The sequence below is a fragment of the Gaeumannomyces tritici genome (assembly GCF_000145635.1).
Source record: "Gaeumannomyces tritici R3-111a-1 unplaced genomic scaffold supercont2.5, whole genome shotgun sequence".
NCBI classification, from domain to species: Eukaryota; Fungi; Ascomycota; class Sordariomycetes; order Magnaporthales; family Magnaporthaceae; genus Gaeumannomyces; species Gaeumannomyces tritici.
In genome coordinates, this window is record NW_008804549.1 from 3600079 (window position 1) to 3618819 (window position 18741).

Below are 18741 nucleotides of genomic sequence, written 5' to 3' on the forward strand. Positions count from 1 at the left end.
GGGGGGCATGGTGTCATTATACCTACGCACATGCCAGCCTGCCTTGCTAATTTTTATCTTTGAGGTCTGAACGTTTGTCGCCTCGCTTGATGGTCCTTACTCTTGCGGATACCGTACTTGACAGGGCTGGTTTTGTCCCATGAAGAGGCCATCAATAGCGAGCGACTAGCCCGTGGGAAACCACGACCTTTACTATAAGTCGATGTCACTTGGGGCGAATACGAAAAGTAGGGCCAACCGATCACGTCGACAAGTCACTGGATGGTGGCAAACCAGCAACGGTAGTCAACTTTTTTGCTTTTTTTCTTCTTCTTCTATTCGTACATGCAAACGGAAAGTTGCCGGTAAAATCACCGTGCTGTGGATACCAAAACGGATGTTGCGTCCCAAATATTTTACCGCAAAACGCCAACCCAACCCGTCCTATTACTCGATCTAATGGGGACAGGGTATAATTGTCATAATACAGACGGTAGCGCTAAAGACACATGGGTCGCTATGTGAGGGGGGACGCCTAACACAGAGAGAGCAAAAAAAAAAAAANAAAAAAAAAGAAACGAGGAACGGAACTCGAGCGTCGCCGAGGTAAATAGCTTTTCAGCAAAACGCGGGCTACCCAGCAAGAAAAGCCGAGGACAGCAGAGGCGGCGGCTGTGTTGACAGTGGCACCGTCGCCAGGCCGAGACAGGAGGAGGAGGAGGGGAACGAGAACGAGGGCGGCGCGTGGCAGTGATGGTGATCCGGCAGGATCCGCTGACTGGCGGTTACGTAGCCGGCCGCAAAGCCGAGGGCGGCGACGGCGACGATGAGGGCGGCGGGGCCCGTGCCGTCGAGCCAGCGCCGGGCGAGGCGCAGGCGGCCGACGCGCATGAAGAAGACCTCGCGGCCGCCCGTGGTCGTGACACCGCGCGCGCAGCCGCCTTCCCGGAGGAGCGAGGGCGAGGGGACGAGCTTGAGCTCGGTGGAAGACGTGGGTCTGGTTGACGGTTTGTCTTCGACTCTGTTTTTTTGGTTTGGTGTTGGGGAAGACGGGATGACGACGACGGACGGTTGCCATGCGGTATTTTTGATTTAATCATTACTATTGTGACCAATAGCGTTAAGGTGAGGGCTGGGGTCAGTCTGCTGTTCCTCTCCACAAGATGGCGCCGTTTGTTTCTCCTTCTTTTGTATGTTTCTACTACCCCATACCTCACCTGGTGATGTGATATGGGCAGAGGTAAGGAAACAGGGGAGGGAGTAAAACCAAATGAGAAATCGAATTCAAAGACTTACAGTAGAGCGATTGTCAACTCGCCTTCGAGGTGTGCCTTGAGCTCGAGGTCGACGTTGAGGTTGAGCCCCAGCTGCAGACGCGGGACCCCCTTCTTCTTCTCGGCCGTCTGGGCGGGGGCGCCTCCCGGATGTATCGGGGCAGCCTGTTGCTGCTGATACTCGTGCGGCGGCGGTGCGTGATATTGCTGCTGCTGTTGTTGCTGCTGCTGCTGGTTGTGGTGGTGGGGGTTTGGCCGGAAATTCCTCTGGCTGGCAAAGTGCGTGGTGAGGGCGGTGCTGACGGCGTTGGCGCCGTTGCCGTCGACGCCGCCGCGGTTCCTGTTTCTCCTGCGGCGGCGGCCGCGCGAGCTGCTGCTGCTGCTGCCGCGGCCCACCGACTCGCCGGCGCTGGACGCGGCGCTGCTGAGCGAGGCCTCCTGGAGCTGGCGGCGGAGGTCGGCGATGATGTCGTCCTTGGACATGTCCGACTCCGGGTAGCCGATGCTGATGGTGCTTTCGGACACTGTTGACGGCATCATGGCTGTGGTGTTTTGTTTGCGTTGTTTGTGCTGTTCCTTTTCCTTTGGGCGATGATGGATGGTGTGCTTTCCCGTCTCTCTGAAGAGAGGAGTCAGGCGGAACAGTAGACAGGGTGGGACAGTTTAGGTGTGGGAGAGAGAGGGAGAGAAAGAAACAAACAAACAAAAAAACAAAAGAGCGAGGGGCCAAGAAGAGCAAAAGGCACAGGGCAGGGAAAATGCCAGATGGGATATCAACAACGACTTATACATGGGCCGCGATGCGAGCGAGTGGAGCGCCTTGCCGCTGGTCGGCGCTGCCCGTGCGGTGGGCTGGGCCTGGTGGATGGGCCCGACCGACGGTCTGCGGCAAGGGTCCCTTCTACCTAGCCGTCTGCAGCCCAGCCCAGCAGCATCCATGACTCCTGCCGGTGCTGGGCTCTGTTCTGTCGGTCGACCCCAAGGCTCTGGGCAGGGGTGTCACGTGCCACACCGCCGCGTCCCACAGGGATCGAGGGACGTGGGCCGGCTGTTTTCGCCCGAGCCTCGTACGATGCAGAACAGCCTGTGAAACGTGCTGCAACAACCACAACCCGTGCTCAGCACCTGCAGCCCACCCCGCCCAATCAGCGCCCGCCCCGACGGCCACACCTGCGGTGCCCATCTGCCCACTTCCTGGACATTAGGACCCCTAGACTAAGGAGCCTTGGGATCTAGAACGCGTCTTGTGCGTCCACCCCTTGCGTGCGCTTTTGAGTTGGTTAGAAAAAAAAGAAGAAGAAAGAAAACGTGTGTAGACAGACACCTAGGTAGATAAAATACTTACCAAGCCAAGTATCAGATGCCAATAAATACCAATTATTCAAGCGAGGACCACTCGCCCTCGACGATCATATGGGCTGAACTGTTCACCGGCCACCGGTTACCATGACCGAAAGGGTGTCACGGCATGCCATCCGTCCACACACAGGTGCTTGCTGTATATGTAGGTTTGGTAGCATCGCATCCATGCGACATCCTATCCCCACACATCCATCGATCCATCCGTCTATCCATGGTTGTTCTGGCCCCCTTCTTTTGTTTCCCTGCTCGGCCCCTCACTCGGCCCCTCACTCGGCAGGTAAGTGATAGTGCTGCCTGCTTTGCTTTTTTCTCTTATACATATGCTGTCCCCGCCTCGCCCACCAACCTGGGACTGGCTGGGTCTGCAAGGAGGTTGTACTCCATGAACCATAGGTCGGCTGTAATATGAGGGGTTCCCGGGCCATCATCAGGGATCATTGTGAAAAGATCTCGGGCTCGTGTCAAGGCTGGGCCGAAATTAGTTGCCTGCCTGCCTGCCTGCCTCCCTCCTCTTCAGGTGCTCAGCAGGTCTCGGACACTCATGCCCCTGCCGGTGCTGCTCCCGGCGCCGCTTGCCCCGACCGGGCCGTTGGCGGCGCCGCGGCGGTCGCTGTTGAGCATGAGCAGCGCCGCCGTCGCCTCGTGGTCCACGTCGCGCAGCGGCTGCAGCGCGGGGCTCGTCAGCGCCGACCCGGGGCGCGACGAGTACGGGAGCCCGGCCGGGTACGTCTGGGGCCCGAAGGCGGGCGACGGCGTCGTGGCCGACGCCAGGCTGCAGCGCCGGCCGTCGGGGCCCAGGACCGGCGTCGAGACGGCCGACGAGTACGAGTCGTGGCGCTGCCGCCGCGAGTCGGCGCCCAGCAGCGCCGGCGAGACCGACGTCGAGTGCGTCGTCGACGACGCCGCCGCATGCGCTGCCGCCGCCGCCGCCTTGGCCGTGAAGGTCGGCGACGGGAGCTCCGCGCCCCCGTGCATGTCGACGTCGCCGTCCTCGTCGTCGTCGCCCGAGTTCGCCATGTACGCGTCGTATCCGGGACCTGATCCGAGCCGGTGATGCTGGTCCTCGTCGGCGCCATCGTATGTGGTCATGGGCGGCGGCGCAAGCTCCATCGGCGCCGACGCGTCCTCCCGCTGCGCCTTCAGCTTGGACACGCAGTCCTCCAGGTAGCCCACGTACTCGATCGAGGCCTGCCAAGGTCAGACGAGAGAGAGATGAGCATGTCAGTCGTCGGCTGCCACATGTCCGGCCCGTCCCTTTCGCCGGCCCTACCCCAACCCCTATCTTGTCATTTCAAAATTGCGCTGCTCACCTGGAGGATCGCTAGCTTGTGCATCTCGCCCGTGCAGGCCGGGATCATGTTTTTGAGCGTCGCGAACTCCTCGTTCATCTTGGACCGCCGCCTGCGCTCGATCAGGCTGTGGGCCGTCTTCCTCGCCATCTTCCGGCCGGCGGCGCTCGTGGCCGACGACTGCTTCTTCTTGCCGGCCGCCGACGCCCCCGCGCCTGTCGAGCTGCCACCCACGGCCGCCCCCGAGCCGACGGCGGCTGCGCTAGACTTCGCGCCGCCGCTCTTGCCGCCGCTGCCGCCGCCCGACGACTGGACCTCGGTTTCGTCCTGTGTCCGGGGCTGCATCTGGATGATCTTGCGAGACCTCGTCGGCGGTGGCGGCAGCGCAAACGAGTCCTTGGCAGCCGTCACCAGCGCCGCGCTGCCTTGGAGAGTCGACGGCCTACGTCGAGACTTGACCGTCTCGCTTGCTTGCAGTGGGTACTGCGTCTTGGCCTGACTCTGCCGGGGGCTCGATTCCGAGTCGGCTGGAGATGCCTTGGCCTGGGCACCACTTAGGGCTGGTGGCGGGAGTTCGAAAGACATTTGGAGCGAGGCGAGCTGCTTGCTGCCATCCTGGCTTTTGAGGTCGGTGGACGAGGCCGGGGTGAGGGGATGTGTTGCACGAGGCATCGCGCCGGCTGGACCAAGTAGATAGGTGACGTGTCGCCTCAGGCAGGGTTGGCTTCAAGGCCCGGACCAACACCTGGAGTGGTGGCGCTGACGAAGATGCACTGTCTCGTGGTACGTACGTACTGGGAATCTGCTATCTCAACTTTAGCTCCGTCTCGCCAAGCCTAGGCGAGTCGGAGGAGAGGATGTGGTTTGGATTCAGGGGCAATGAGCAATGCCAGTGAGAAAGAGAGAGAACCAAAGAGCAAATAGGTGATGCGGAGGGCAAAAAAAAAAGGAAAAAGAAGAGTGCCCCCAAGACAGGCTAATGTAGCAATGGATTGTTAGACCGACCACGAGGAAGACACAAAATAAAAGAGCACGTGCTACAAGACGGAGTCGCGGTTGCCTCTGAGGATATGCAAGCGGTCGGGTCCTAGAAGCATTGTTTGCCAGCGACGGGGTGGGGGGTGTATGGCCAGGAGGGAGGAAGCCGTCGATGCTTTGTCGGCTTCAGAGTTAAGAGATGGATGCGAAAGGGGGATGTGAATCAAATGTGTTGATAACAAAGAAGCAAAGCTGGCCGGCCGGTGGTGGTGGTGGTGGGTAGGTTGGGAGTAGGTAGATACGGGATGGGGAAGCCATGGGATGGGATGGGACGCGGATTGACAAGCTAAAAGTTGCCCGCACGAGCGAGCGCCAGGGGAGCTAAGTGCCTGGACCAGGGTTGATAGCAATACCTGGGCACACGGCCTTCTGGAGGTACCTTTTGGGGGGGGAAGTGATGGAGCAGGGAGGGAGGGCCCTCAGGGAAGGTCCGGCTGGGAGAGCATCAGGGCCGTCATACCCTCGTCTGTTTTCATCAGGGTAGTCGTAGGATGGGCCAGTTTAGTCCAGTCCAGCCGCGCGTCCAGCGATAGCACGCGAGAAAGAGAGAGAGAGAGCTCCTTTACCTGCCTGCCTGCCTGCCACCTTCCTACCTACTGCGCAGGCCGTCCAGATACCATACCGCCCTCTGCCTGCCTGTCCAGGTACCTCGGGGAAGGGCAAGTTCATCCAGCCGCTCAAAGTGGGCAGGAAACGTGCAACGTTTGGCTACCTGTGCTCTTACCCCGGAGGGGGGGCGAGTGTTCGACGCTTTGCTCGTCGAACGTCGTTCCTCTGCGAGCCAATCAGGATCGAGAATTCGACCACGTTGGTCGGGAATTGGAAACGAGGCACGCGACTACCTTTTGGGGGGTGGATGTCGTCTGGTCCGTGCCCGCAAGCCCGTGCTTGCTTGATAGGATGCTACCTGGAAACGAACACGGAGCCTCCGCCTCAATTTCATGCTTCTGAGCGTCAAGCTTTTTTGTTTCATTGTCTTTTTTCACCGCATAAACCAAATAATGAGCAACATTTTTTCGTCTTTCCGATCCCCACACCTCCCTAGGCTTGATTCCTAGCCATTGCCTTTGCCCACATGGTTACGACCACCACGTCGTAATAAGGCCGGAGCTACCTTTGTCGGTGCTTATCCTTCGCGAATTCTCCCTAGCTGGTTGCCTTGTGCATGGAATCCCTATTCGGACAATGCGGGCACTCGCTTGACTCGGATGCGTCCCCTCCACCTGCCGTCTGGCATGACAAGAAGCGTTTGACGGGCATTTAGATACTCGCGTCCAGTTTCCTGGAGCACTCACGCATTCCTCGTGATCGTAGCCAGTACTTGTACGTGCTTATGTAAAAGTAGTATATACCTAGTTGGATACCGGATATACTTGCCCACCTACAGTTTCGGCAGGCAGCTTGTTCTAGGAACCCTATCAACAGAGTGCCCTCTAAGCAACACACACACGGCACGCACGTGCGAAACATGATGCCCACAGCAGCGACTGACCCATCAGGAGGCGACCAGTCATCAGACCCACTGCCGAGACCCAAACCTGCCCGCCGGCAGCAGAGCCTCGCCGGCTCCCACTCCCGGACAGCCGGCGCGTGCCCCTCTTGCTTGCTTGGCCTTCTCAAGGCAGGTTGCTGGGGTACAGCACCGACGTCGTCGTGTTGAACTCCTCCTTGATGGTGCGGACGCTGACGAACCTGCCGAGGAGGTTCTGGCTGCCCGCCTTGTCGTTGGTGCCGCTGGCCCGGCCGCCGCCGAAGGGCTGCTGCCCCACCACGGCGCCCGTGCTCTTGCAGTTGACGTAGAAGTTGCCCGCCGACCCCCGTAGCGCCTCCTCGGCGAACCGCACCGCCGCCCGGTCCGCCGCGAACACGGACCCCGTCAGCCCGTACTCAGACGTCGAGTCCACCAGCTTGCACACTTCGCCAAAGGCCGCCGCCGGGTCCGCCCCGGTGTCGTCGTACACGTACACCGTCAGCACCGGGCCAAACAGCTCCGTCGAGAGCAGCTTGTGCTGCGGGTCTGTCGTCTCGTAGATTGTCGGGTGCACAAAGTAGCCCCTGGAACCGTCGTACTTGCCACCAGCCAGCAGCTTCAGCTTGCTGTCCGACTTGGCCTCGTCAATGACCCCGGACAGCTTCTTGAACGAGGCCTCGTGGATCACGGGGCCCATGAAGTTGCCGTGGTCCCCAGGGTCCCCGACCTTGAGCTTCTCCGTCTCCTCCACCAGCCGCTGCTTCAGCTGGGGCCAGAGCGACTCGGGCGCGTACAGGCGCGACGTGGCGCTGCACTTCTGCCCCTGGTACTCGAACGCGCCCCGGACCGTCTGCACGGCCGCGTTCTCGACGTCGGCTGACGAGTGCACCACGTGGAAGTTCTTGCCGCCCGTCTCGCCCACGATGCGCGGGTACGACACGTACCGGCCCTCGCCCACGCCCGCGCCCACCTGGCCGTACAGCTTGCGGAACACGGCCGTGCTCCCCGTGTAGTGCAGCGCCGCGAACTGCCGGTGCGAGAGCGCCACCTTGGTCACCTCTTCTGGGTCGCCCGGCACGAACTGCACCACGTCGCGCGGCAGGCCCGCCTCCAGGAGGATGTTGTAGAGTAGCCAGTTGGACCCAATGGCGAAGTCGGACGGCTTCCACACCACCACGTTGCCCAGGAGCGCCGGCGCCCCTGGGAGGTTGCCGGCGATGGCCGTAAAGTTGAAGGGCGACACGGCGTAGACGAAGCCCTCGAGCGGCCGGTACTCGACGCGGTTCCACACGCCCGGCGAGTTGTGCTGCGGCTGCTGCGCGTACAGCTCCTCTGCGTACTGCACGTTGAAGCGCAAAAAGTCGCACAGCTCTGCCGCCGAGTCGATCTCGGCCTGCCACGCGTTCTTGCCCTGGCCCAGCATCGTCGCCGCCATGATCTCGTAGCGGTACTTGGTCGAGATGAGGTCGGCTGCCTTGAGGAAGATGGCCGCCCGGTCGTGGAACGGGAGAGACGCCCAGCTGGCCTTGGCCGCCAGGGCCGACTCGATCGCGCGGCCGACATCCTCAGGAGACGCCTTGGAGTATTTTGCGATTACCGTCTTGTGATCCGCAGGGTTCACCTGGGTCCCGGTCGACGACGTCTTGATCTGAATCCATCCATATCCGTGGCTATAGTCAGATAACAAACTCGGACCGACCACATGTGAAGCTGGGAAAGAACCGAGTTCGAGGCATGGATATGAGGCATGGGTATCCGTCTACTCACCTCTTTCCCTCCGACTACAATTGGTACCTCCAGGGGCCCTTTGCTCTTGAGAGCTTCGAGGGCAGCAGTCAGCCCCTCCCGCTGGGCCGAGCCCTTCGCATAGTGTTGCTGCAATGTCGCATTCCCATGTGAGCCGCGGTCCAGATGCGAAGCCGTCCGACGTTTGCCCTTCTGAGCATCCCGGGAACACTCACGTTCGGCTCGTTGGCCACCTTGGGGATCTTGAAGGAAGCTATGGTCGACATCCTGATCTGAGCTTTCGACAGGCCGGCTCTGGCTATTATCGGAACTCTGCAGAGCGTGTGATGCGGCGAGTACAAGGTTCGGGCTGTGGTTTTCGGTGCTGACAGCGGCAGTGAGAGGCCAATTCGCCTTGATGCCATTGTGGAAGAAGGAAGCAGGAGCACGGGAGGGAGCACGTTTGGAGAAGTCGCAGCTTCGGAAGCTTATTTAGTGTGTGGTCTGTTTCAGTGACACAGAGATTTCCAATTCCCGCGGCTAGCCTCTCATCAGGTGCACACACAGTGTCTCGGCCAGGAACGTAGGAAGCGCGGATGGATGTGGCGGCTCCAGCAGGGGAGTTGGTTGGACCTTCATGCCCGTTCCCCTCCGCACCGTCGGGCCAGCCCGACCGATATCGCCCTTGCCAGGGGGCTGCTCCTATCGACAGTGACGTGAGCCTGTGGGCGAGTCCTCGCTTTGTCGCGGCTCAACTTGCTGAGGGGTTCTGCGGGGTCGGGTCGCTGCCCGCAGCGGCCAATCAACGACATTCAAGGGTTAGGTTGTTCTATACAAATTATCTAGATTCTGGAAATCACCGGTTACTCTCCACCGGGGTGTGCCGAATGCATCTGTTCATCCCGTAAGGGAGGGGATGTATTGTGCGTCCGGCCATTCTGTGCCGTAGAAGAAGGGGGTTATGAAAGTGTCCCCGAGGGGGATGGGTGGGGGATCACCTGCCTTAATCAGGCCTGGTTCGGGTCCGGAGCCAGCCTTCCTGGGCAAGGGTCGAGTTGAGAATGACGAGTCATGCCCTGAGCCATGTCGCTCAGCGCGCCCCTCATGCCCTCGGCCGCTCCCTCGGGCCCAAGCTCGTATTCCACATCGAAATCGTGGAGCGTGGACTGCAGGGGGCCGCTCTGACCTGGGGGGAGCTGGACGAACTGAGGCACCGACATGAGGCGGAAGGTGCCGCCGTGCTCGTCCGAAAAGGCGGCGCAGCACCGCCCATGGCTCAAAACACAATCGCCGGATGGGCAGCCGGTCCTGGCCGGGCCTAGCCTTGCGGTCAGTATCTGGAAGAGCGGGCACATGAACTGGGCCTCGTACTCAAAGGCCACCGTCACCATCCCGCACCTCATCATCTTGAACCTCTTGAGGTTGGGGAACGCGGCGTGCACCCTGGCGAGAACCCCTTCCCAAGGGTTGACATCGCCCGAGGTGCCTTCGAGGTAGATGCAGTCGAACTCCAGCGACTCGAGCTTATCGCCGCCGAGGTTGGACTCCATCCAATCGCGGAGCACCAGTGGTGACGCACCGCTCAGGCGGCCGCGTCGGCCTCCAACCTTAAGGCTGCGGATTACGCGCTGCTGTTGAGACAGCAGCGCGACGCAGCACGCGATTGGCACCTCCCCGCCCCGGATCTCGACCGTTTCGAGATTTAGCGCCGAATCGAGCAGGGTATGGATAAAAGGCCGGACGGCGGGGTCGGCGGGGTCGGCCATCTCTTCCACGTCAAAGCGGAGCGTCTTCAAAGAGTCCCAGTTAGCACGGCGCAGGGCCTCGGGGTCGAGCAGGGGCTCATCAATACCTCTCTTCCGCAGGGAGACCTCGAGCGCCGTCACCGGCGCCGGGTTCGTGGGGTCCGCCGCGAGCGCCACCACGAGGGCGAGCGCGTCAGTCGGGTACAGGTGCATCGGCCCCCTATCGTTGCCGCCGGCGCCCTGCTGCTGCGGCGGCGGCGGCGGCGGCGGCGGCGGAACACCCGGGTCGTTCCAGGCCTCGTCGGAGATGGCGAAAGAGCGGTAGCCGTGGAAGCCGTCGCGGATGCACGATAGCACCGCCCGCCCCGTTGGGGTTGCCAGGTCGAGCCGGCCCGTGGCGGCGTCACGCGCCCAGTCGTTGGGCCGCTGCACGTAGGACATGCGATGTTGCGCCCAGGGGACGATGTGAAGCACGCGGTCCCGGCGGCGGTGGTGGGGGAAGCCCACGGCCCCGAGGAGCCGGGACAGGCTGCGCCGGCTAAGGTCCGTAGTTAGACTGGGGAGAAAATGCGTTCCGAAGGCGCCTGACGCCGCTGCCGCCAATTCGGGGGAAGCCTGTCGGAAGGCAATAAGGTCGGGACCCTCAAGATAGTTGGCGATCTCGGCCTGCAGCTCGACAGGGAGTTCCTCCAGCCAGGATCGGTGTGCCTCCATCGTAATGGTGTAGGTGATGTGAGATGAGGGAAATGGATGATGCTGGCAGATGGTTTCCCCGCTGTTGATGGCTGAAGGCTGTAGTGAGTAGGTGGGCGTGGTGTGGGAGGGAGCGTCGACGTCAGAGTGAAGCATTTTGGCCTGAATTTATGTAGACACTCTTTGTGACTATCATGGAGCCTACATTTCAGTTCGAAGAACCCTGCTACGTGAGACCATGGCTTTGTTGTGTCCAGACAAAGGGAGGGCGAGTTGGCCATGTGCTCTTTGTGACATGTTTGTCAGGGGCCTTTCATTGCCGAACGAGACTTAATCAGCTTCGCTCCAAGTCACGCCTGCCGCTGCTTGTCCTGCATATCTTTGCCATGGTTGCGATGTCGGCTGACGGTGGGAGTTGAAACGAGCACAAGATCTCTGCGACCCCATCCCGACAAGCCGAAGGCTAGGTGGCCCAGTATGTTAGCACATGGAGGAAAACGATTTGAAAGTTCAGTGCGACATCACAAGTCGCTGGTCAGGGGGATCTTAATGTCGTAAAATCGAATGCCAAGAGCAAACAAGCCCGTGTTTTATGAACGCCAGAAACGCCCCTTGTGATCGTACTTTTGCAGTCCACGCCCTCCGCCATCATGACCCAGAGCGTCCGCTATCGTCTTACTCCCGCATCGAATCCTCTTGCCCGGCAGCCACCGCATCGTCAAGAGCGCCCCACAGGCCCTCGAGCTTGAACTCCTTGGCCCACTCGGTAACGATCTGTTTCTGGTCCGGCAGCGTGGCCTCGTCGTTCACAACAGTGACGGAGCCCGTGTTAGCCGCAGCGGCCTTGCCATCTACGGATACCGCAAGCACTGGGGCTTCGGTCCACCCCTGGATCCGCCCGTCACGCCAGTCCGTGACCACGGTCATGGCCGCCGCAGCAATGTTTGGAATGCCGCCGCGGCCGATACGGCCCCGCTTCCGCGCCACCTGCACCAAAAAGTCCGTGGTCGCGTCGCCGGTTTCGTAGTTGGACAGGAGTGGCGGCAGGTCGTAGACCTCACTAAGCTTCCGTGACAGCTCTGGGTATGCTGAAAGCCTCTTGAGCAGCAGAGTGACGGCAGGTATGGGGTCCTCAATGTGCTTGGGGGGCACTGCGTTCAGCAGCACAAGGTGTGCGTGAGCCTCGGCCTTGTTCTTGGGCACGAACGCTGCCGAAGAGGTCGCCGTGGTCGAGGGGAAGACAATCCCAGGAGAGTCGAGCAGCGTCAACTTGGAGTCTATCTTGACCGCCCGGATGGACGTGGTGACGCCGGCCTCGGCACCTGCGGGACAGGCAGAGCGCTGGCCGCCCATGCGGGACATGAGGGCATTGATGACGGACGACTTTCCGACGTTGGGGTAGCCGATCACGCCGACGGAAACGGCACGCTTGAGGTTGCGGCCCGCGGCGAATGACTTGAGCGCGCGGAACAATGCCGAGCTCGTGCTCTGAACCGTCATGTCTCGGTGGTTGAAGGTGTTGGCGTTGGGCGCCGCGTTGGAGGCCCGCAGCGGAAGCGTAGGGAAGTACCTGCGCAGGTGCGCAAGCCAGCCGCGGAGCACGGGTGGCGGGATCAGATCGACCTTGTTGAGGATCAGGATCAGTCGCTTTCCGCCGCTCGCCGCCGCCATCACGGATCGCTCCACGTCCCTTGACCTGGTGCCCTCAGGATCCCTGGCATCGAGAACGTAGAGGACGACGTCGGCCTGCTCGACAACCTGCTTGAAGACCTTGTCATATGCCTTCCGCGATGTTGCTCCTCCTGTCACTTCGATCGCGCCCTCGTCTTCGTCTCCCTCCGACGAGTCGTCGTTGTTGTCGCGATCGCCGTCGTCCATCCCCGAGTCGTCGTCAGTCTCCAGATCCTCGTCATACTTCTCAGCGGCAGCACGGGCGCTCGCTATGAGGGCAGCCATGGGATCCAACTCGTCGACGTCGTCCTCGTCCATCATCTCGCCGTCGTCTCCCATGTGGCCATCGCCGACACCAGCGCCCTCAGCGGCATCATCTGCGCCGGTATCGTCCTTCTGTGCCTTGGCCGCCTTGGCCGCCTCTTTCCTCCGACAGAGCTCCTCCTGTTTTTGGATCTTGGCTTCCTCGATTTGCTGCAGGAGCCTCTCCTTGTATGGGAAGAGGTTTGGAATCCCGGGATCTTTCTTGAGCTTTGAGCGCCACTCTGGGTTCTTCTTTGCTAGCTTCCTGTCCTTCCGCTGCTTCGCCTTGGACTTCTTCTCGATTTTATTCCGTAGCCGACTGGTAGTCCGCTTGGACATGGGCTCTGCAAAATTTTGAGGTTAGCAAGAGAAGCGATTCCACCATAATCGCCGCGCGCGACACGACAGTGACAGGAGCCAGGGGCCGCGCATACTTTTGGGTTTATTAATTGAGCCCGCCATTTTGACCAGAGGCACGTCGCAGGGCCTTTATGGAATTCAAATAATAACTACCCAATGCGATCTGAAGGTGGTGACGCTGTCCTTTGCCAAACGGGAAGTCAGCGGGACAACACTCAAGGCACACCGATGCGCCTGGATTTTTTTTTTGTTCGTACCCCATCCGCCTATTTTTTGCCCACCCTCCACTTTCCTGATAAGATAACGCTTGAGATGACCGGCAGCTGCCCCACCTGCCCGCATCCACCCCACGTTCCAACAACCATGGGATCGGGGGCGAGAAGCAAACGAAGAGCCACGACTATCCATATAGCGGGATGGTAAGTAGCTGACTCCTACTTCTGTAGCGGCAGTCACCGCCCTTCTCTCCCACGTTGCTATTCCGATCCCTGTAACAGGATCATCAAAATGAAAGCCGTTAAGTCGATGGTCTCGATACTGCGTTAACTAGAGTTGCAACAACCAACAGAATACACGTGTCTCTCAACGTCATGCGGCTCGGGCGACGGTTCATGATGATCCACTCCAACGATTAACCGAGTCTGCGTGTCAAGGCGAGCCTTTGGTTTCATGAATAAAGTGATGAGCAGGAGCGAAATCCCCACCGATCTGTGTCCAGATATGCAGTTCTCGACTGTTTTGGGATACCTCCCCCACGGCGACATTCCGTATATTATTTCACGGCCTCTAGAGTCGAAACGGGCCAGATCCCCACGCTGGCGAGCATGGTTCTGGAATTCGACACGCCGAGTGGGCGCATGGAAATCGCGACTGAGTAAAGTTAGCCCCTGAGCTACCAGAGCGGAGCTTCCCAAACAGGCCGCACAAAAAATCCCATGCGCAGATTCGGTTGGCTGAGTCGGCGGCGGCGCTGACCGCCAACTCCGCCGCCGCAGATTTTGGGAAATAAAACGGGCTCGCACAGCATATACCTCCCTCCCTTGCGCACTGCTAGACCAATTCCGTTATCTCTCGCTCCCGTCTGACTTGCTCCATCTGTGCTTTTGCCGTCACAGACTTCCATTCCTTGCCTATTTCCCCGATCAACCCGGCAGGCCCACCCACGACAGCATCCCTTCCTTCTTGATCGCTTTATAAACGCGTCACCTCTCAGAGTAACACGAAACAGGCTTGTCTGGACGCCCCCTGCACGATTCGAAAATGGAGTTTAGCTACACGGCCCCTCCCGAGCGGATCGCCCTCAATGGCTTCCTCTTCGACATGGACGGCACCATCATTGATTCGACCAATGCCATCGTGAAACACTGGAGCACGTATGTCATGTCAAGATGTTGCGAGCAGAAGAGCGGCGGAGGGAGATGATGTTAAGACGGGCAGCGCCAGTGCCAAATATAGAGTGGCTGACAATGAATTGTTCCCCTGGTGCAGCGTTGGAGAGGAAATCGGGGTTGACCCAAACGTGATTCTCGAGACATCACACGGCCGCCGGAGCGTTGATGTCCTGAAGCACTACGCTCCTGAAAAGGCCAACTACGAGTGTGAGTTAGCGGAGGAGATCAGAGGCCACTGCGGGGGGCGCTTCACTATCCGTTTCCTTATCAGCGGCCATCGCTCCAAGACGAGGGCATGGACTCGGGGGCCCGATAAAACTCGGTACGCCGCGACTGCGGGCTGCCCAGCTCAGCTAACATGGCTCACGCACCCGCCTATACAGATGTCAGCCGGATGGAGGCAGCCATCCCGAAGCTGTACGGCGAGGACGCCGAGGAGATACCGGGTGCTCGGGCGCTTCTGGACGCGATCCGTGCCGCCGGCAGCCCCTGGGCCATCGTGACATCAGCAACACGCGGCCTCGTTAGCGGCTGGCTCGATGTCCTGGGCCTCCCGAAGCCCGAGCACCTGATCACGTCCGAGTCGGTCGAGAACGGCAAGCCCGACCCGGCCTGCTACCAGATGGGCCTGGATCGACTCGGTCTCCGGGATGAGGCCGCCGGCGTGCTGGTTTTAGAAGACAGCCCCGCCGGCATCCGCGCAGGAAAGGCCGCCGGCTGCAAAGTCCTCGGCCTCGTTACGAGCCACACGGTCGAGCAGGTCACCTCCGCGGGGCCCGACTGGGTCGTCCGGGACCTGGAGTCTGTTAGACTCTTGCAAGGCGAAGGAGGGAAGGTCACTCTGGAGATCTCGAATGGCCTTGTGATGAGGCTGCCGAACTAAGCGAAGTCCAGTCAAACCGAGGTACCGTTTCGGGATGAGCCAGGCTAGGCTCGGTAGACGGATTCGAGTGATTGAACGCCAAGGAACGATGTCTATAGAACAACGAGGCTGCCTCTCCTTTCCCTGTCTCTTTACAGTGATGGGACTAGATGGGTACTTTAGATATAGCCTTGAATTAATAGTTATGTGCCGGGTACAGAGCAATTTGCGTCTCGGCTACCCCAACCCGCCGTTCTTTTCTTGACCCTTCTCCTCCTACTTGTGGCCATTCCTACCACAAAGGATCCCTTGCAGGATTGTTTGGCGGAAAAGTTATTCCAGTGAGACAGAAGACATGACGGAACTTGTTGCGTTCCAAGACGAACTTGCCCCCAGGAGAGGTGTGCTACGGCACGTCGCTATCTACTGCAGAATGGAAGGGACAGAAAAGAATATATACGTATATAAGAAGTAGGCAAAGAGATGTGCCCGTGGCTACAAGTTGGTGGTAGCAATTAATGGGAGTAGAGGACTTTCGTATGTGCCAGTCCATGGGAAAAGATTCTATCCTCTAAACACAAAGCAAGGCCCACCATAGACCCCATCCAGTATACTTCTATGTATCCCCAACCACGACAGGCTCCATACGCGACTGGTGACCTCCGAGTCGGAGCCTCCCCGCCAGGAGATGCCGATCTCTCCGTCTCTTAGTCTCGACGCCCTCGACCCGTGCATGCTAAGTTCTAGGCCTTGTGCGACCCTTGGCCGGCTTCCAACAAAGTTGAGAAGCAGAAAAGGATATAGAAACAGGGATGGGGCGGGTCTCCAAACACGTCCAGATTTATCGTTGTCCGAAATACATACACTTGCTTGGCTGCCGTGGTAGGCTACGTGGATGCCCAACTAGGTACCCAGGTAGCTGCCATGGACGGACGGGCGCGAGAAAGAACGCCTCGTCAGCGATCCAGGTCCATACCAGCGTATTTTGTGTGGGTGGATTTCACCATAGGACCGATTGATTGCCCCGAGACGAGCGGCCTCCGGCAACCTGCTCTGGCCTCCAGGTGACGTCGCGACTGGGCCGATCGCTATCCCGGCCGCTCGAGGGGGCAGGCTGGCGGGAGATGGTGGGTGGTCCTGCCCACTCGGAGATCGGAAGGTTCGCGATTCGCCAGCATCGGTCCGGCGTCGGAAATATGTGCTTGTGCTACATGGCGGCATGTCTCTGAAGGGTATGGATGGGACGGGCACGTCAAGGAGAGCAAGACGGCACCGCACGTTCCCTTCACGACCATCACGCCACCCCTTTACACTCGCAGGTGAATTAGGTCGGTGCAGAGAACTATTTGCCCAACGCTTCTGTAGGTGTCCCTGTTTTTTTTTTCTCCCCTTCCTTCGCCACACTCTAGAGGCACCGTTGCTTTTTTTGCTCTTCGTGTTTCTCCCAGCCGCACGAGAGGCTCCGTGCTTCGCCAGGGGCATACTGCAAGGTCCCGAAATCAGCAGGTGACACGGACGGGGAGCCCCAGAGAGCCAGTCCGCCCGCCATGCCAGCCGGCTACAATACTTTGGAGCGTTTTCTCCGGTTGCCCTCGACCTGATCTGCTGGGGATGGTGACGAAGCAGCCGGAGGGGGGGTGTGTGAAATCACGGTAGGCTGCGGGCACACAGAGCGCCTCGGCTGCTGGTCCCTGCGGTGACACCCTTTCCGCCTAGCAGCGGCGTGTGCGCCCTTGTGACTTTGATCATATAGTGGTCGGCGATTTGAGTAACCTTGAGGATCCCCGAGGGGCCGCACCCGACGCGGACGACGTGCCGGAATGGTTCCCATGGCGAATATATCGCCTCCAGTCACCTCACGCTTTCACAAGACGTCCCTTGGCTACAAATTACGAATTTCCTTGGCATCGGAGGGTTCTGTCCACTTTGCGAGGACGAAGCTGTGACGGCAGCCACACGTCTCGGGTGGCTCGGGACGAGGGCAGATCAGTAGCGCAAAGCAAAACAAAAAATAAACAAAGAAAAAGAAAGGAAAAAAGTACCTGAGCGCGAGGCCATTTGTGGCGCCAAAGTGCAGAGGGGGGGAGAAAAGAAGAAGAAAAGAAATGTTGCGAAACGAGGCTAGACGAGCTACCGGCTCCGTGTGGCGTCGCTGAAAGCAAGCTTGCGCGGGATATCCCTATTTCCCCTGCAGCGCGCGGCCCCGCGAGTGGAGATGAGAAACTTGGCCAAAGGGGCACTTTTTCGGGCACGCCAGCTGGTAGACGGCGGAAAAGCAGGCAGGGCCAACTAACGGTCGCCAACGACGGTTGTCCTCGACCAGTTCAAGGGGCGGGGATAAACGGGACTTGCACGCCTCCCCCAAGCCAGTAACAGCAACGGACTGCAGCTGCTGCTGCTGCTGCTATACATGGGCCTGACCGGTCAGGCTCCCGCAAAAGAAAAAGATGACGAAATCCTGCCGCCATCCGGCTTTTGAGAAGTGCAACGGGGCAGAATTCGATCCATTTTCGCTACAACCTGTAGTAAGGCACAGGGGCCATCCGCTGGCAGGTGCTGATCCATGAGGCTCAACCAGGCTGCCGGGCGAGATATCCGGGCCTGGATGCGTGGTTGACCGCACCGGAGCCCGACCTGCACAGAGGTAGAAACTGGGCCGTCTGCTCCATGGAAAGATACCACACCAATCGACGGGTGGGTTTTGACGCCCTCCGGCGAAGGGAGAAATCACATCGGTAGTCTACGCGAGTCGCCTGTCATAAAAACCCCCCAGCACGGCGACGCCTAAATAATAGACAGGTAGCCCAGCCAACACGACAGCCGCACTCCTGTTTACGGCCGTGTTCGCCGGTGCACAGATGATGTCAATTTGATAAGCGGTGGGAGCAAAGCAACGAAACGACTTACGGCGCATAGGGCGCAACCGCCGCCCACCCAGGTAGAGCTGAGGGCGCAGGGACATGGCGCGTGGAGCAAGGAAACCTGGGCGTGGGAAGCGAGGGGGGGAAGCAAAGACGGAACCGGACCGCCCACGAGCTCTTCCATCCAGCCCAAGCAAAACCTCGCAGCCTGGGCTGAAGGTCACGACGAGGTATCCGCCATACAACGACCGAGGTACCAATGCACGACCCAGTCAGGGTAAGCGGAGTGGGCCCATGGCACACAGGGCACACAGGGCACCCACTCACCCACCCACCCACACCCCCCCCCCTCTGGCTCGGTGTGGTGTGGTGGTGCCTGGGTCGGTCGGTCGGATGAGCACGTCGCGCCGCCTGCATGCTGGCTGTGCTTTTGGGGCAACCGTCCAAGACCACCCGTCGCATTTTGGGCTAGTCGGCGGTCGTTGTGCGGGCGGGCGTTCAGCGTGCCCGCGCGCGCGCCTAGGTTCGTCCAAACTTGCCGCTGTCGGCATAGACACGAACCACCTTGCCCGCCATAACACACGTGGCACCCCCTTGCTCTACTAATTTCCAGGTTGGAAATGGGGGAGGAGAGCGGGTAAAAATCGGGCGAGCCTGCCGCTATCTGCATTTATGCCGGACGGGGGGGGGGGGGGGGGGGGCCGACCGACGGACGAC

The 18741-nt window shown here is 59.9% G+C and overlaps 7 protein-coding genes across 7 annotated transcripts; 2 read left to right on the plus strand and 5 right to left on the minus strand.

Moving 5' to 3' along the window:
• Window positions 1–612: 612 nt before the first annotated feature.
• On the minus strand, window positions 613–1790 carry GGTG_10161 (hypothetical protein; the record flags this gene model as incomplete). The annotated part of the gene is made up of 2 exons (XM_009228027.1): window positions 613–976; window positions 1276–1790. The coding sequence occupies 2 exons, from the start codon at window positions 1788–1790 to the stop codon at window positions 613–615; spliced, it is 879 nt and encodes a 292-aa protein (XP_009226291.1).
• Window positions 1791–2043: 253 nt separating this feature from the next.
• Window positions 2044–2448, plus strand: GGTG_10162 (hypothetical protein; the record flags this gene model as incomplete). The annotated part of the gene is made up of 1 exon (XM_009228028.1): window positions 2044–2448. One exon carries the CDS (start codon window positions 2044–2046, stop codon window positions 2341–2343), a length of 300 nt encoding a protein of 99 aa, XP_009226292.1. The 3' UTR covers window positions 2344–2448.
• A 285-nt stretch (window positions 2449–2733) lies between these two features.
• On the minus strand, window positions 2734–5733 carry GGTG_10163 (hypothetical protein). The gene is made up of 2 exons (XM_009228029.1): window positions 3926–5733; window positions 2734–3803 (listed from the first exon to the last, which is right to left on the minus strand). The coding sequence occupies exons 1-2, from the start codon at window positions 4574–4576 to the stop codon at window positions 3129–3131; spliced, it is 1326 nt and encodes a 441-aa protein (XP_009226293.1). The 5' UTR covers window positions 4577–5733; the 3' UTR covers window positions 2734–3128.
• A 548-nt stretch (window positions 5734–6281) lies between these two features.
• On the minus strand, window positions 6282–8699 carry GGTG_10164 (delta-1-pyrroline-5-carboxylate dehydrogenase). The gene is made up of 3 exons (XM_009228030.1): window positions 8375–8699; window positions 8181–8288; window positions 6282–8061 (listed from the first exon to the last, which is right to left on the minus strand). Exons 1-3 carry the CDS (start codon window positions 8561–8563, stop codon window positions 6559–6561), a joined length of 1800 nt encoding a protein of 599 aa, XP_009226294.1. The 5' UTR covers window positions 8564–8699; the 3' UTR covers window positions 6282–6558.
• Window positions 8700–9145: 446 nt separating this feature from the next.
• GGTG_10165 (hypothetical protein) lies at window positions 9146–10732 on the minus strand (the record flags this gene model as incomplete). Its single annotated transcript, XM_009228031.1, has 1 exon — window positions 9146–10732. One exon carries the CDS (start codon window positions 10730–10732, stop codon window positions 9146–9148), a length of 1587 nt encoding a protein of 528 aa, XP_009226295.1.
• Window positions 10733–11251: 519 nt separating this feature from the next.
• GGTG_10166 (hypothetical protein) lies at window positions 11252–13012 on the minus strand (the record flags this gene model as incomplete). The annotated part of the gene is made up of 2 exons (XM_009228032.1): window positions 11252–12894; window positions 12985–13012. 2 exons carry the CDS (start codon window positions 13010–13012, stop codon window positions 11252–11254), a joined length of 1671 nt encoding a protein of 556 aa, XP_009226296.1.
• A 279-nt stretch (window positions 13013–13291) lies between these two features.
• On the plus strand, window positions 13292–15412 carry GGTG_10167 (DL-glycerol-3-phosphatase 1). The gene is made up of 4 exons (XM_009228033.1): window positions 13292–13329; window positions 13479–14283; window positions 14399–14508; window positions 14685–15412. Exons 2-4 carry the CDS (start codon window positions 14171–14173, stop codon window positions 15182–15184), a joined length of 723 nt encoding a protein of 240 aa, XP_009226297.1. The 5' UTR covers window positions 13292–13329; window positions 13479–14170; the 3' UTR covers window positions 15185–15412.
• Window positions 15413–18741: the final 3329 nt, after the last annotated feature.

What these genes read in the sequence shown, in the direction of transcription:
- GGTG_10163 (XM_009228029.1), bottom strand. Translation starts at nt 4,576, where the DNA reads ATGCCTCGTGCAACACATCCCCTCACCCCGGCCTCGTCCACCGACCTC. An exon ending in ACAAGCTAGCGATCCTCCAG is followed by an intron (nt 3,804 to 3,925) that starts GTGAGCAGCGCA and finishes TGACCTTGGCAG; the next exon opens with GCCTCGATCGAGTACGTGGG.
- GGTG_10164 (XM_009228030.1), bottom strand. Translation starts at nt 8,563, where the DNA reads ATGGCATCAAGGCGAATTGGCCTCTCACTGCCGCTGTCAGCACCGAAA. An exon ending in AGGTGGCCAACGAGCCGAAC is followed by an intron (nt 8,289 to 8,374) that starts GTGAGTGTTCCC and finishes GCGACATTGCAG; the next exon opens with CAACACTATGCGAAGGGCTC. An exon ending in TTGTAGTCGGAGGGAAAGAG is followed by an intron (nt 8,062 to 8,180) that starts GTGAGTAGACGG and finishes GGATGGATTCAG; the next exon opens with ATCAAGACGTCGTCGACCGG.
- GGTG_10167 (XM_009228033.1), top strand. Translation starts at nt 14,171, where the DNA reads ATGGAGTTTAGCTACACGGCCCCTCCCGAGCGGATCGCCCTCAATGGC. An exon ending in ATCGTGAAACACTGGAGCAC is followed by an intron (nt 14,284 to 14,398) that starts GTATGTCATGTC and finishes CCCCTGGTGCAG; the next exon opens with CGTTGGAGAGGAAATCGGGG. An exon ending in TGAAAAGGCCAACTACGAGT is followed by an intron (nt 14,509 to 14,684) that starts GTGAGTTAGCGG and finishes CCGCCTATACAG; the next exon opens with ATGTCAGCCGGATGGAGGCA.